Genomic DNA, 17,402 nt, shown 5'->3' on the forward strand with positions numbered 1-17,402 from the left:
TGGAAATGTGTAATGGGTAGTAGTGGGGATTGTCGGTATGTAAACAAATGTTGGGGTATATCGATATACAGGTACACGTGTCGGGAGATGAGAAGGGTAAGTCAGAGGTTAATTGTGCAATTTAGTAGGGTGGAGAGGGGATTTGGCTATTCATGTAAATGTATTTGGGTGGACAGTGGCTACCAATATAATGTGATTGTCATTTGGGCTGCATGTATTGGGCTAGCAGATGGACAGTTAGGCTGGTTTGGGAAGGAGTCATTATTGGACTACATAAATAGCCATTGTATATGTTTTACATATATATGGCTATTTGTTAAATTCAATATTTTGATCAATGTGGTCGGTGGTGCAAGGTGGTGGCTATGTGTGCTAGTTAGGACAGATCTGTTAAGGTGTTTGGGCTGGGTTTTCTGCATATTACTGAGTTATATAAATAGCCATTATATGTTTACACATATATGGCTATTTATTAATTTCAATAATTTGCGGATGGGATTTAACAATTCAATCGTGAGGCTGTTTGTGCAAATCAGAGGTGGAAGGCTGGAGGTTATGGCTATTTTGGTAATGTTGGGGATGGAGGTGAAATTTCGAGGTTATTTGCGCAAATCACATAAAATTGCTGGGCTGGCCGCACATTCAACAGTGGATAGTGGCTATTTCTGCAATTTCAACAGTGGTCATTTTGGGCCAGATGCTGCGGACTGCAATGGAGTATATATTTGGGCTTTTTCTTGGACTATTTTTGAGGCAATTTTGAGTAGAATTTTTGTGATATCAATTTTGAGTATAATGCTCAATTTTGATAATAGGTCTTATGTAGAATTTTATTTCATTTTCGTACATCCGTTAGGATTTCATGACATTGTGCTTGTTTGTTTTATTTATAAATAAAAACTAGCCCTAGGCTATGCCTAGTGGATTGCTTTAAAAAAAAAAAAGTGTAGTGGGTACATGGTAGATACTAAAGTTAAACTCGTCAAATGTAAATTCTAAATCCGCACTTCACAATAGTGCACCCATCCTCTTCAAATCCTAGATCCGCCTCTGGTCCAAATATGTGATTAGTTTTTAAATTCGAGTCCAAATGGGGGTTCAAAATAATAAAATACACTTTCTTAGGTTTCAAGTCAAAACCCCTATTTTTCTATTTTGTTTCTTTGTTTTCAAGATAAAATTGAAGGTAGATTCATAATATATTTATAGATCTATGTTAAAATCACTTAGCCAACATTGTTTCTGAAGATCTAGCTCAAAATCCTTCAAATGCGAGCTTTGAAGCTCCAAAAATTATATAGAATAGACTAAATCCCAAAAATAGAGTTATTTATAGAAGATCACTACCGAAAAAGGCATTATAGTGAGTACCTCACGCCCAAAATCGTGCTCAGAGTCAGGCGCGTCGTGCCTAAGTCACTCTTTTGTGATTACACTGACATCCTTCGTTAAAAAGGTCATAACTCCTTGTCCAAATGAAGAATAGTTTGAACCACCAGAAATTAGACTCAAAGAGACACAACTTTTATTGTGATGCCTTTCCATCAATTCTTCTGTTGGATATTTACCCCTCCATTGTTCCAGCTACTGAGAAGGTTAGCAGGGTTGTTTGGCGTTGTCCAGGAAATTCCAACTATGCTTAAAAAGAAATGTCATAGTTGAGCAGTTATTCAATACAGTCATCCTTTCACCTAGTGATAAAGTATTGGCTCTTCCACCTTGGCAGTTTTTTCTCACACCTCTCAATCACCTCTTGCCAGATTTATTGTGACTTAGGAAGAACTAAATATGTAGTAGGTAGGGTCTTTACTCCACATTCTAGAATATTTGCCAGGTTCTGGATGTTGGGAACTTCATTAACTTGATACAAACTGCTCTTTCCCCACTTAACATGAGTCCCGCAACAACTGCAAATGTTGTTAAGATTAATTCGAGGTGTAACATCTCTTCTGGTTTAGTTCCCACAAAAATGAGAGAGTCATCTGTATACAGGAGATGACAAATTTCCAAGTTGCAATTTTCTCTATCTGTCACCTTAAATCCCCTGATCCAACCATTCAAACTTGCAGTGTTGATCATCTTTTTTAGCCCTTCTATTGGTGTTAGAATAGTTATGTGGTTATGTGTTATGTATACGTATAAATGGTGCTCATTGTAACATAGAATATAAATTAATAATATTTTCTCCCGTGCTTTCTCATATGTTATCAGAGCATCGGTGATAAAAGATCATTGTGCGTCATTCCAGCGACATCCAGAAAGAAAGAACTCAATCACCGTGCAATTTTCCAGTGACCTAAGTGACTATTTGCGTCAAAATCACTAATTATCACTGTTGTGCGAAATCCAACACCACCAAAAGGTTCCCAAGAGATAGGTGACCAAACCCCAGAAAGATTCACCTGAAAAAGCTCACTCACGCGCCCCCACGCGCCTGCCGGAGATCTGTCGTCGGCGGCGCGTCTATCCCACGCGTCGGCGCGTGAGGGCTGTTCCAGCCAGAATTTAAAAATGTTTCTTTTGGACAGTGTCATCGCCTTGCAATTTCGAGCCTACCCATCCAATTTAAACCAAATTCCGAACACTTTTATATTTTTCCGGCGTGAACAGTGATTTCCAGAAAATTTCTGATTTTTCTAGCATTAATAGTAATTCCCAGAAGGGTTTCCGATTTTTCGGGCGTGAATATGATAATGTCATTCGTATTAGAAGCCGTTGACTCAAAATCCGCTGGATCTAATGCATCGAATCCAATCTAGATGGTTCCTTTACCGGATTATATTGAGTTCCTTCAGTACAAAGCATGTAAATAGATATCTTCAGGGATAGCCTCCATTGTTCAAACAGATAGTAGTGTGACTTGTGTCTACCAATCTTCAGCCTTTGAGTCTTGGGTCATTGATTCAGGTGCATTTGATCATATTTCTGGTAACAAATCACTTTTCACTAGTATTTCATATTCTCAATCTCTTCCAACAGTCACAATGGCCAATGGATCTCAAACCATGGCAACTGCAATAGGTCAAGCAAGTCCACTTCCTTCCTTACCTTTAGATTCAGTTCTTTATGTTCCCGGTAGTCCTTTTAATATCATAGCCGTTAGTCGCTTAGCCAAATCACATAAATCTAATATTTTATTTCTTGATAACCTTGTTATTATACAGGAACGCAGTACGGGGCGGATCATTGGTACCAGACGTGAATCAGATGGACTTTATTACCTTATCCTTGCAAAATTATATGGACTCACATCTTGTCTTTCTTCAACAACTTGTCCGGTTACTGATTCACCGGCTTTATTAGATAAACGGTTGGGACATTCCAGTTTGTCAAAACTTCAGAAAATGGTACCTGGCTTATCTCACTTGTCCATTCTAGAGTATGAGTCATGTCAGCTCGGTAAGCATACCCGCTCCCATTTCCCCGGCGTCTTGATAATCGAGTAGAGTCACATTTTACTATAGTCCATTCAAATATTTAATTTGGGGTCCTAGTCGGATCAGTTCTACCTTGGGATTTTGCTACTTTGTCAGTTTCATTGATGATTATTCCAGGTGCACTTGGATATTTTTGATAAAAATCGATCTGAATTGTTTTCTATTTTCCTGCCTTCCACGCTGAAATTCAAAATTAATTTGGGGTTTCTATCTGCACATTTCTTAGTGATATGCCCTAGAGTATTTGTCTTCCCTATTTCAGCAGTTTATGAACTCCCACTGGATTATTCATCAAACATCTTGTCCGTACACATCCCAACAAAATGGGGTAGCTGAAAGAAAGAATAGACATCTTATTGAAACTGCTCGTACCCTACTCATACCATCTCATGTTCCGCTGCGTTTTTGTTCATAACCTTACTCTAGGAAAAGATAAGTTAGCTCCTCCTGCCCTTAAGTGCGAATTTCTGGGTTAATCGAGAACACAAAAGGGATATTGATGCTATTTTACTGACCTCCAGCGGTATCTTATGTCTGATGATGTTACCTTCTTTGAAACCCAATCATACTTCACAAGTCGAGGTAATCACTTAGATATTTCTGAGGTGCTACCAGTTCCGTCTTTTGGAGATTCAGTCACTATCTTCCATTCATCTTCCTCCATAGCTCCAGTTGCAACTCCACCACCTATAGCTCTAGTTCCACCAACTATAGCTCCAGTGCCACCACCTAGTCCAGTTCAACCTTCTATAGCTCCACCACTCCTGACTTATCATCGTCGTCCGCGCCCAGCATCAGGCCCAGCTGATTCACGTCCTGCACCTGACCCTGCTAATACTGCGGACTTGTCTCCTCTTAGTCAAATGATTGCACTACGAAAAGGTATACGGTCCACACTTAATCCTAATCCCCATTGTGTCGGTTTAAGTTACCATCATCTGTCATCATCCCATTGTGCATTTGTATCATCTTTGTCCTCTGTTTCCATCCCTAAGTCTACAGGTGAAGCACTGTCTCATCCAGAGTGGCGACATGCTATGATTGATGAGATGTTTGCTTTACATACGAGTGGTACTTGGGAGCTTATTCCTCTTCCTTCGGGTAAATCGACTGTTGGTTGTCGTTGGGTGTATGCAGTCAAAGTTGGTCTAGATGACCAGGTTGATCGACTTAAGGCTCGTCTTGTTGCCAAAGGGTATACTCAGATATTTAGACTCTATTACAGTGATACTTTCTCTCCGTGGCTAAAATAGCATCAGTCCGCCTTTTTCTATCCATGGCTGCTGTTTGCCATTGGCCTCTCTATGAGTTGAACATTAAAAATGCTTTTCTTCACGGTGATCTTGAGGATGAGGTGTTTGTTGCTCAAGGGGAGTCTAGTGGCCTTGTATGTCGGTTGCGCCGGTCCCTTTATGGTCTAAAGCATTCTCCTCGAGCCTGGTTTGGTAAGTTCAATACAATTATTCAGGAGTTTGGCATGACTCGTACTGAAGCTGATCACTCTGTGTTTTATCTGCATTCTGCTTCAAATCTCTGTATTTATCTGGTCGTTTATGTTGACGATATTGTTATTACCGACAATGATGGTATTAGTAAGTTGAAGCAACATCTCTTTCAGCACTTTTAGACTAAGGATCTGGGCAGATTAAAGTATTTTCTGGGGATTGAGGTCGCTTAGTCTAGCTCAGGTATTGTGATCTCACAACGAAAGTATGCTTTAGATATTCTTGAGAAGACAGGAATGATAGGTTGTAGACCTGTTGACACTCCGATGGATCCGAATTCTAAACTTCTGCCAGGACAGGCTCCATCTTAGCGATCCTGCAAGATATAGGCGGTTGGTTGGTATTTTAAATTACCTCACAATGACTAGACCTGACATTTCCTTTCCCGTGAGTGTTGTGAGTCAATTTATGGATTTTCCCTGTGATAGTCATTGGGATGCAGTTGTCCGCATTCTTCGGTATATAAAATTAGCTCCAGGCAAAGGTTTGTTGTCTGAGGATCGAGGCCATGAGCAGATCGTTGGTTACTCAGATGCTGATTGGGCAGGATCACCTTCTGATAGACGTTCTACGTCTGGATATTGTGTCTTAGTAGGAGGAAATTTGGTGTCTTGGAAGAGCAAGAAACAGAATGTAGTTGCTCGGTCTAGTGCAGAAGTAGAATATCGAGCAATGGCTATGGCGACATGTGAGCTAATTTGGATCAAACAGTTGCTCAAGGAGTTGAAATTTGATGAGATTGGTTAGATGGGACTTGTGTGTGATAATCAAGCTACTCTTCATATTGCGTCAAATCCAGTGTTCCATGAGAGAACTAAACACATTGAGATTGATTGTCACTTTGTTAGAGATACTCTCGGGAGATATTGCTACAAAGTTTGTGAAGTCGAATGATCAGCTTGCAGATATTTTCACTAAGTCCCTCACCGGTCCTCGTATTAACTACATATGTAACAAGCTCGGTACATATGATTTATATGCACCAGCTTGAGGGGGAGTGTTAGAATAGTTATGTGAATATATGTAATTAGTCCTAGTCCCTTATGTAATAGGAGTAGGTTATGTGTTATGAATACATATAAATAGGGCTCATTGTAACATAGACTATTAATCAATAATATTTTCTCCCGTGCTTTCTCACAAACAAAAGCTTGCTCTCCACTTTACTTGATGGGGCGGGGGAGGCCGGCAAATACGTTACTCATGCTCTTTTTTGGTGTCAGTGACTTTTGTCATTTTGTGACTGGTCTTTATGAATGTATGAACATATTTAAATTATTGCTCTAGCGCATTTAGAATTGCTGATGCGGGAAAACTGACTTGTTATGATGTTGGTATCTGTATGTCATTTAAACTTGCTGTTCTGGTACTATCAATTTCATTTAACTTGTTGTTCTGGCATTTATGCCAGCCTTTTGTTAGCAGAGTCTCAGATGATTTACCATTTAATTGATCTGATATGGATATTTCTTTTCATTTTACCCTCATTAATAAGATGGCTTTCATTGCATATATTTTCTCAACTTCCTCTGGAAATTTAAAACAACAACAACTACCCAGTATAGTCCCACAAGGTGGGGTCTGGGGAGGATAATACGTACACATGCCTTACCCCTACCCGAAAGGGCAGAGAGGCTGTTTCCAATTGACCCTCGGCTCAGGAAAAGGAAAAGGAAAAGGAAAACAAAAACAAAAAACAAAAAGCAAAAGAGCATTAGTGACTCCAGCAGAAATCACATAAATAATTATCTAAACATAAACCATAAATAAAATGGCATGCAAATATATCGACCAGTAACTACCATAAGGGGGCACAATACAATACACAGATCATCTATGGAGAGCCCTACCAACCCCCCCCCCGTCCCCCAGCCCCGGGACAGAAGTACGAAAATTCTAGACGCCCCTATCCTGCAATCCTGATACTAGACCTCCAGACTTTCCTATCCAGGGCCATGTCCTCGGAAATCCGCATTCTAGCCATGTCCTGCCTAATCACCTCTCCCCAATACCTCTTGGGCCTCCCTCTGCCTCGACTCGCGCCAACCACCGCCAGCCGCTCACAACTCCTCACCGGGGCATCGGGGCTTCTCCTCCGCACATGCCCCGTACACCTGAGCCTCGCTTCCTCGCATCTTCTCATCTACTGGGGCCCTACCCCCGACCTTCTCCCGAATAAACTTCATTCCTAATCCTATCTTACCTGGTGAGCCCGCACATCCCACCTGAGCATCCTCATCTCCGCAACCTTCATTCTCTGGACATGGGAGTTTCTCACCGGCCAGCACTCAGCCCCATACAACATGACAGGTCTAAACCACAGCTCTATAAAACTTCCCCTTGAGTTTCTGAGGCACTTTCTTGTCAACAAAGACTCCTGATGCAGCCCCATTTCGACCACCCCGCCCCTATACGGTGAGTGAACATCCCGTCGATCTCTCCGCCCGCCTGAATCACCGACCCAAAGATATCTGAAACTGTCCTTCTTGGTGATGACTGAATCCAAGCTCGACTTCCCCTGCTACTTCGTGGCCGGCGCTAACTTGCACTCCAGCGTACTCTGTCTTAGCCCTGCTTAGTTTGAAACCTTAGGACTCGAGAGTCTGCCTCCAGACCTCCAACCTCTCGTTAACACCGCCCTCGTCTCGTCTATCAGAACTTGTCATCGCATAATACATACACATGCACATCCCCCTTGAATATGGCGTGTTATAGCATCCATCACAAAGCAATAAGAGAGGGTAAGTGGCAGATCCTTGATGAAGCCCCATTACCACGGGAAATGTCTGAGGTCGCACCTCACCGTCCTAACCCTAAGTCTTAGCTCCATCGTACATGTCCTTGATCACTTCTGATGTAGGCTTCCGGCACGCTCTTCGCCTCCAGACACTCCATATCACCTCCCTTGGGACCCTTGTCGTACGCCTTCCCAAGTCGATAAACACCTAGTGAGGTCCCTTTCTTATCCCTGAAGTGTTTCCATCAATCTCCTGACAAGGTGGATAGCTTCCTGTAGTGGGAGCGGCCCGGCATGAAACGAACTGGTTCACAGATATGACGTCATCCTCCTCACCCTCGCCTCAAACCACCCGCTCCCAGACTTTCATGGTGTGCTTAGTAATTTGATACCCTATAGTTGTTACAACACTGGATATCCCCTTTGTTCTTATACACGGGCACCACTGGTACTCCACTCCACTCTCCGGCAATCTCTTAGTCCTGAAGTAATCAATTGAACAACCTGGACAACCACCTACTCCTGGCTAAACAATGCTTCTCCAGAACTCCACACCGGGATTTACGTCTGGCCCGGTGCTCGACCCTACTCATCCTACCCGCAAAGGCCGTCCAGACTCACCTATATCGCCTGACACAAGGCCCACACTCTGAATTCCCAACTCCCTAGCATCTACACGGATCTCACCCTCCTCGAAGCAGGTCTCGAAGTACGCCTGCAACCATCTGCTTGACTTGAGACTCCCCCATCAGAACTCTACCATCCTCGCCGCTTGATCGCACCTAACTTGGTCTAGATCCAGCGCTCTTCCATCCCTCAACTTTAGCCAACCTGAATAACTTCCTGTCCCCTGCCTCAGCCCCAATTCCTCGTAACATGCGACCACGACGCAGCATTTTTTGCTTCCGTGACCGCCAAGCTTCGTTCGCTTCCTCGCCACCACTCGTAGTTCCTCCTGTTGACTCTCCTTCCTTTCCTCGCTTGAGCTCCCTGCACAACTTAAGCAAACGCCGGCCTTCTTCGCCTCCACTATTTTTCTTGGACTACATCGTCCATCCACCAGTCACCCGTTGATGTCTGCCTGAAAGCCTTGCTACCACCGAGCACATCCCCGCGCTGCCTCCCTACCAAGTTCGTCGCGTCACTGACCACATCTAGCGTCCGCTTCCCCAGAACTTCTCGCAAGCTCCACCAACAGCTAACCTCCCTCTCCACTCCTGGGCTTCTTCCTTAGTCAAAGCTCCCCACTAATCCGCGCCTGCCCCGAGCACCCCTCTCTTCCTCTTCACCCAGAGACGCCGACATCCATCACTATCGGAAGTCATAATGAGTCGAAAGGGACTCTCTCCGGCAATAACCTTACAGTCCTTGCACAACCCTCTATCGCTCCTTCTGAGGAAGAGGTAGGTCAAATCTGAGTCCTCGCCGGCCGAACTTTACTGAAAGTAACCAATGCTCCCTCCTCTTCCACACATGACGATTCGCAATCAAAAGCACGAAAGCCCTGGCGAAATCAAGGCAGCGAAGTGCCTCTCCGTTCCTAACCACCCAAAGGCCAAAGCCACCATGCCGACCCTCACCATAAACCACCAGCCCAGCCCAATATGACCATTAAAATCTCCTCCAATAACTAACTTCTCAGATTGGTGAATCACTACTCACCAACTCGTCAAGCCCTCCAAAAGCGCCTCTTAACCTCCTCGTCTAGGCCTGCTTGCGGCGCGTAAGAGTGATACAATTGAGGACGCAACCACCAATAACCAACTTACATTAACCATATCGTTCACATCGCCTAACCTCCACCCTACACCGACTCCTAAGATCCCTATCCACACAAGATGCCCACTCCATTCTTACCCCTCACGACCCCAGAATACACAGCTTAAACCCGTCTACATTCCTCGCCTTCGACCCTTTCCACCTAGTCTCCTGACACAAGCGATGCTGACCCTCACCTTTTTCTGAAGAATCTCGCCAACTCAATGGACTTTACCCGTCAGGGTGCCTATGTTCCACTACCCGATCCTCATTCTATGAGCGCCCGCTACCCCTTCCCACCCTTGCCTCCCGCCCCAACCCACAGAGCCGCTCCCTGCCCCCCTGCTCACCCCACCACCACCCGCCCCCCGAGGACATGACCTTACCCCACCATTCCCCGCCGCGGCACTATCCTCAAACGACTATGGAAAACAGTGATGCACACACGGAGTTTGAGAATATAAAAAGGGTGCTAGCTAGATAGCGATAGAGTAAACCAACACACAGGATGCTAGCTAGAATATGTAAAAAGGTGTACAGAGTAAAACAAGAGACCAGGAGGTACCAACTCCCGGTGAAAAAAACCTGGAAAGTAAAGCTATTGATGCGGCCCGAGGTAACATTGCAACTCTTGACGTTCCGGCCGGTTGTTGTTCGCTTTCACTTCCAAAACGCCTCAAAGCTCGCCTCGTCCGCCGCGACTAGTACCGGAAAATCACAACACAGACAACACCCCACACAAAAATGCGGGGGGGGGGGGGGGGCTGCCTCACTCGGGAAGGGGGGGGGCTGCCTGAAAATAAACAGGGAAGGGGGGTGGGTAAGGGTGATGAGGAGGTGAGAGGGTGAAAGGGAGAATGGGGAATGAAATCTATACAAAAAATGGCAAGGGGGTGGGGGGGGGGGGATGACGTCGCCGGCGCTGTCGCCAGAGAAATACAGGGGAGGTTAGGGGGGAGGGGCAGGGGGCTGGGTGGGTTTACCGGTGGGGGACGTGAGAGAGGGGAAAGGGAGAAGAGAAGAGGGTGAGCTTACCGGTGGGGGGACGTCGCCGGCAGTACTGGAGTCGCCGGAGGTCGGGAGGGTCTCCGGAGGAAGAGGGAGGGGGGGCGGGGGCAGGGGACGGGGGTGGGTGGGGGAAGGGAGCTGACCGTTGTAGAGGGAGGAGAGAGAGAGAGGAGAGAGAAAAAAAGAGAAAAGCTGATAGTATATTAATTTTAATTTTTAAATTTAGGTTCTTTCTTGTCAATAGATTAGTGATAGTATAGTTGCATTGAAACTTAGCAGTGTTTGAACACTAGGAGAGAGGAGATAAAGGAAGTGCAAAATGGGAGAAATTACTAGGTTTTACAAGGCTTCGAAAAAATCAGTAAAGATTGGTTTTATTAGAATACATTCAAACAAGTTACTTGACTAATGCAATGATATCTCGGACCGCAGCGGAAATTGTTTCTTTGATACGATCATATGAACAAAGAGGGAGAACTTGGGTGCCTTACTATTTTCATTTGCTTTCTCATGTCTTTCAAGAATTTCTAGTATATCTTTCATTGCATGTGTTAGCTTTGAGGAAAAAAGTTAGCATCAATGTTTTCATTATTGACTTTTCAGGATTGTTTCGATCCTATTGTTGATTCAGTAACTGGACGTGACTTCATTCCATCTATGGTCTATGGGTAGGCTTCGTTCTCCTTTGTTTCCTGAGTTGGATTTTCCATTTAGTTTCGTGATTGCTCCAATCTTAGAGGCGCTCTTCCTCACCTTATCTTGCCTCCTGCAGAAGGAACATTAGGGGCCAAGACTTTGGAGGCATGTATTGCGCTATATTGACTGTAAAGTAAGTATTACAGTCTGTTCATTTAAAGCTCTTGGTAGTTTAAGCTTGTTATGATTAACTAGCTCAAGAAGCTCTTTGGCTAATCAATGCAGCTCAACAGTAGTATCAGCAGGGATCCTCCGGATTTTTGGCCAGGATAGGGCAGAACTCCCTCTTGTGGCAACCCGTGTTGGTAGCCAAGGCAAGGTATAGCAATGAAGCTGCTCTCATAAGACCTCTCTTGTTCCTTCTATGATATTGTCTTTTATTTTTCTGTCTTTTTACGTTTTGTTGCTTAGAAAATTTTTTGCAATACTTAGTTGCGTTAGCTAGAATTACATCTTGGAAGACCAGTTTAGCACAGCTCAAATTCAGAAGGCATTACCTTATATTTACGTGTTTAGGCTTTTGGATATAAGAGTTGCATAACTCAACGAAAAGAAAATTAGCTGTCCGATAGGAAGCAGACAATATTTATTGCTTGGCCATTTATACCAATGACGTATTTTTGAAGAACTTGAATACCGGGTATATGCGCCTGGAACATATTGACCTCCAACATTTGCCAGCCACTGCCAAAATTTCACCTTTCACTGGATTGTTGGCCTGTCCTTCAGTATTCTATGTTAACATTTTTTCCCTTTTTACCTTAAAGTGATACCAATAGAATAAGAATTTAGGCTTTGACAAAGGAATCAACAATTTCGTGGATTCTAATATGTAAATGCTCTGCTAAGATTCATTTAGGTTAACACCCGCTTTACCGTAGCCATATGTAACAAAGGTGAATGTTAGTTGGCATATTTGTGAACTCTGATGTTTCATGATATAGAAATATGGTGTACTTGCTTAGTTTACATGTTGGGGAAGCCTTTCGAGTTAATTAGAAGTGTATTTTATGAAAGATATTTGAATGTTTACAGGGATACTTTCAGTTGCTGTTCTCCTGCATAGAAAAATTGCTCTCGTTTTTGGGGGTGAGAAGCTTTGTACTCCCAGCTGCTGTTGAAGCTATGTCAATATGGACTGAGAAATTTGGATTCCAGGAGTTAACACCAGATCAGGTTTGTTTAGCATGTTTCCATACTGGTGCTGCTGCATCATATTTGGCCCTTTGAATGCTAAGCTGTTGTTTTCTTTGCAGCTTGTCAGCTACAGAAGAACCTGTTGGCAAATGATTAGCTTTAAAGGCACATCTATGCTGGAAAAGTCGGTCTCTAGATGTAGAATCATTCAGCAGCGGGAAGCTGAAAATGATGTTCCAGATGAATAATTAGACACAGATGATATAAGTTTTATCCCATTTTGTAGAGCCATTTTTTTCAATATATGTATATTATATCTTATTTGGTCAGAGAGGACGAGTAGTAACTTTTACAAATGAGCTGTAGAGGATCAGAATTGTGTAAAAAGGTTCTATGACTGCGAGCGTATCTTGAATTCGATTCTCTTTCCTTCGTCTTGTCAAACAGTCCCTCTCCCCTCTTTGTTAACCACTCTCAAAGTGGAATTTATGTAACTTTTTCCAAAACCTCATATTGGTGATGATTTAATAGAGTTCAATTCAGTAACAAGCATTATAGGGTGGTTGGTTTTTATATTCGAAGATGAACACTATTCCGAGCATGCATCCTCATGAATAGGAAAAGCAGAAGCTTTTTCTTTTTATTGTTTGAAACATTCTCTTCGCCCTTATTAATACCGAAGAACTTTGAAATATGAGAGCTTGATCCTAGCTGCGTAACTAAGTTGGTGTAGAGACGGATACATTATTTCAAGTCAGTAAGTGCAGAATACCATTGCCACCTACTATTTTAGTTATATGTTTTTTGTACATAGAGCTCAGTCGGTGGCAATAAGTGCAGTTGGGAAGTATTGAGGGATGTGCAAGTTTTGACACCAGTTATAAATAAAGTGACTGCGACCTAAGCCACACCCTTAAGTTGTAAGACTCATCTATTTTCTACAAAATTCCATTGACTCGGTCATTGATACTCCAACCTCCGTCACCGTTAGTTACATCTTACATGATGGTGTCAATAAGTTCACTAAAGTAGTTGAGGCATAGTCATCCAACTCGTCAGCTTATATATGCATCATCTCACACTTTTGCTGTTGTTATAACCAAAAGAATATAAAGAATCACAATAACATTCTCAAATACACTGACAGATAAAAGGACGAAAAATTGTTTAAGCGAAAAAGAAAGATCGTCATTTCATGTTGTTAAACTCTTTAGTTTATACTCCTTACTTCCTGCAAAAGCAACAGCGCTGTACTAGAAGCAGAATAATATTACAATATGAAGAAGCTTCTCGAGCTTTCTTAATTTTGCAGCAATGTTCTTTTCTTTTTAATTGAAATCTCTCTGAGGTAAAAACAAATAATAGTAAAAGATGTAAGAAGTTAGACAACTTAGATCGCCATTGATTTGATGTAAAAGTAGCAGCAGCTCCTATATCTCTTTGTTGTATTCTATATTTCTCGAACTCTTGAAAAAAAACTGCCGGATGTGTCGGATCCTTCAAAAGCTATATTTATATTTTGAATCTGACAGGATAAGGCAGCATCCGAGCAACATAGGATAGAAAAGGGCCAACCCTTCGCTTTGAAAAGATTAAAATCTTCCGTATAAGCACGCATCTAAGCAAAGCTTTCATCATGAATTCACACCAATTTAAAAAAGATTTTTACTTATATACATCGGCAATATAAAGAGTTTTACATTATTAGTACATTTTAACATGTTGTAACTAAATTGCTATCATCTCTTTCACTTTTTATATGAACCGTTATTACTTTAAAATATATTTTAGGTGATCTAACAGTGTAAAATACTTTATATTATCAGAGTATAGAAGTTAAACTAGATTAAAATGGTAAATTAAATACCTTTCCGTTACATAATTTCTTGGCGTGTCCATTATCTAATCTCCACTTTTTCCAGCTGCCCATATCTTCCACCATGTATATATGAATGAGCCTTTGCACACACTTCTCTTACCTCCTACGTGAATAAAAAACTGGCCATTCTTCCAATATTAAATATGTCATGTTTGTGACAATTCTTAACTCTTTAAAGCCAGCTAAAAAACAGTAAGCAAAACAACAAAAAATTTCAAGAATACCTAAAACTATGAATACTACTAGAAGGACCATTCTCTTTTGGTTCATTGCCTTTACCATTGCACTCTTTTCCATCATTTTCCCTCTCTATTCCAATTACAATTCTCCCACAAATGGTACTATTGAAAGTACTAGCTTTTCACTTGCTTTGCTGAAAAGGGTAGTTGAGAAAAGTGGTTTACAAGATTTCTTTTTTATCTTTCAAGAAATTACTAGGCTGCATAATTCTAAATGCGACGATACGAAATGGAACTCCAAGCTTCTATCAGTTTATGGAGTTTCACATGTTTTGACAGTAGATTTAAATGGTTGTGCAAATTTTAGTAGTATACAAAAGGCAGTGGATGCAGTTCCTGATGATAGCTCTACTAGAACACTTATTCTAGTTGATTCAGGCACATACAAGTAATCTTTTCTTTTTCCTTTAATTTGTTATATTGTGAGTTTGAAACGAAATTCAACTATTTAAGTTATGCTGACATGTCACTGCACCAAGGGGATTTAAAAAAAATTCAAACATGTTACGCTTGAGATTTTAAACTGTATTTCTCTTATATTAAGGAAATTCAGAATTTTATATATGTAACAAAAACTTGTTTTTACCCTATTTATGTCGTATACTTTAACAAAAACTTGTTTTTACCCTATTTATCCCCTTCGTAGCATGTTGCTCCGTCACTCCTGACAGTGTAAAATAATTTTTATATTATAAGTCTATTTTAACATATTGTAACACCGGCAACCTTCGTATTTTCAAGGTCACAAATCTGATTTTTTATTATCTAATGCTTCCAGTATAGTATATATAGAAGTTAAACTCTTGAATTTTTAATAAAAGTTTTTGTTGATTAGCTAAAGTTTCATGCAATTCTGGCAGGGAGAAAGTGGTGATAAACAGTAACAAGACAAATTTAATAATACAAGGCCAAGGTTACCTTAATACTGCTATAGCATGGAATGATACTGCAAATTCTACTGGTGGAACTGCCAACAGCTTTACTGTTGCTATTTATGCTCCCAATTTCATAGCCTATAATATCAGCTTCCAGGTACACTAATTTTCTTTCATTTTTCATAAACTAATTATCAATCATATAATTTGAATTTTCTCGTGCACTGACGATTTTTTTTTTTATAATTTAAATTCTATGCACTAACGGTGTACATTTTTATGATATATATATAAACATTAATTAGTTACTCCGATCCATTGAGCATTTGTCCACTCCGTACTGGGTGTAGGGCTAGTCTGTTAGTGCCTTGTTTTTGTATGCTAGTGGTATGTGTTGTGTTCGTATTATTTTTTCACTCCGGTTTCCTAGTACCTTGCCATTGTTACTGATATTGCCTTTTTCATTTATTTTTCTGATTTCTTAGATTGCTTTTTGCATTTATTTTTCTGATCCTTAGATCGATGATACAATCTTTTGGCCTCTTTTGCTGATACTGTTCTATTGTCTCTTTTCATGGATCTTCTTGTGCCGAGGGTCTATCGAAAACAGTCTCTCTACCTCATAGGGTAGGGGTAAGATACACTACCCATATCCCACTTGTGCAATTTACCATGGGTTGTTACGTTGTTGATAAAAATGATAAAATAACCTATTGTTATTAATTAGTTGAATAGACTAATATATAGGTATAGAAATTGTTAGCGTATATAACTTAAATACCCGTCGATTTATGTTTGTTTTTGTTTAAGAACACAGCTCCTTCGGCTTCACCTGGTGAAGTTGGAGCACAGGCAGTGGCAGTTAGAGTAACGGGAGATGAAATTGCATTTTATGGATGTGGATTTTATGGAGCACAAGATACTCTTAATGATGATACAGGAAGACATTACTTTAAAGATTGCTTCATTCAAGGATCCATTGATTTCATCTTTGGAAATGGTAGATCACTTTATGAGGTACAATTTTTTTATATAATTACTCCATTCGTCAAAGTTTACTTGTCCACTATACTAAAAATACATGTTGTCCAGTTTGAAAAATCAATGGATAATTTACCATTTTATATCTATTTTACCCTTCTTATTAAGTTATACTTATTTTTCCAACATAATGTTTATTGCGGAGTATAATAATGTTTATTATGAGAAATATTGGTATTGACATGGTATATATGACAGGATTGCAGGATAAATTCAATAGCAAAAGAAGAAAGAGGTGGAATTGGAGGATCCATTACAGCACAAGGAAGAAATTCGGAAACTGAAAATTCTGGATTTTCATTTGTGAATTGTGCTATTATTGGCAGAGGAAAAATATGGCTAGGCAGAGCATGGGGAGCATATGCTACTGTCATATTCTCCAAAACGTATATGTCTGATGTGGTTTCCTCAGATGGCTGGAATGATTGGAGAGATACAACTAGAGATCAGTCAGTAACTATCCTAGCTAACATTTACAATTTTTTATATTCCCTATTGCAGAATTTGGTGGAGAGAATAAAAACCACTTTATATAACTGAAAAAAGGAGGATAGGGTCAAATTTGCTCTAGAAATTACACCACATAGCCACTCTAAATTTAGAAATTAGTCACTATTTCCACAAGAGGTCACATGGCAACAACTTTATCAGTTACGCCAAGATTCCCCTTAACAAGTTTGAATAATTTGAATGTCTATGTTTGTAGGACAGTATTATTTGGAGAATACGAGTGTTCTGGACCAGGAGCCAACTACGAATATAGGGTACCATATGCAAAACAGTTGAAGCAAAATGAGGCAGCTCAGTACATGGACATATCTTTTATAGATGGACAACAATGGCTTCTTAATAGAGGATCATCAGTCACTTTTTGATTGACATGGACACAAATCCTAAGAATTTTCAGAAAATTGCTTATGTTGTATAAATATGTAATGACAAAGGAGTATATTCTTCTATAGCATCTTTAAAAGTTAGTATTAGTTATTTTTCTCGTATACAAAAAATTATACATTACACAGACTTTGTCATTTATGAATACAGGTTATATCCTTGCTTTTTAGCATGCTCAATGCATCATGAGATTTAA

At 40.8% G+C, this 17,402-nt stretch overlaps 2 protein-coding genes across 3 annotated transcripts in view; both read left to right on the plus strand.

Moving 5' to 3' along the window:
• Positions 1 to 12,828, plus strand: part of LOC109214681 — a 30,818-nt gene extending 17,990 nt beyond the window's left edge. For both annotated transcript variants that reach the window (XM_019378621.1, XM_019378622.1), the window contains 5 exons: positions 11,049 to 11,113; positions 11,218 to 11,274; positions 11,367 to 11,460; positions 12,177 to 12,317; positions 12,398 to 12,828. In XM_019378621.1, the coding sequence (XP_019234166.1) occupies positions 11,049 to 11,113; positions 11,218 to 11,274; positions 11,367 to 11,460; positions 12,177 to 12,317; positions 12,398 to 12,526 (486 nt within the window). In that variant the 3' untranslated portion in view covers positions 12,527 to 12,828. The remainder of the gene's footprint in view (positions 1 to 11,048; positions 11,114 to 11,217; positions 11,275 to 11,366; positions 11,461 to 12,176; positions 12,318 to 12,397) is intronic.
• A 1,451-nt stretch (positions 12,829 to 14,279) lies between these two features.
• On the plus strand, positions 14,280 to 17,347 carry LOC109214683 (probable pectinesterase 15). Its single transcript, XM_019378625.1, has 5 exons — positions 14,280 to 14,784; positions 15,257 to 15,428; positions 16,082 to 16,288; positions 16,511 to 16,761; positions 17,019 to 17,347. The coding sequence occupies exons 1-5, from the start codon at positions 14,390 to 14,392 to the stop codon at positions 17,185 to 17,187; spliced, it is 1,194 nt and encodes a 397-aa protein (XP_019234170.1). The 5' UTR covers positions 14,280 to 14,389; the 3' UTR covers positions 17,188 to 17,347.
• Positions 17,348 to 17,402: the final 55 nt, after the last annotated feature.

Source organism: Nicotiana attenuata, unplaced genomic scaffold (assembly GCF_001879085.1).
Source record: "Nicotiana attenuata strain UT unplaced genomic scaffold, NIATTr2, whole genome shotgun sequence".
Lineage (NCBI taxonomy): Eukaryota > Viridiplantae > Streptophyta > Magnoliopsida > Solanales > Solanaceae > Nicotiana > Nicotiana attenuata.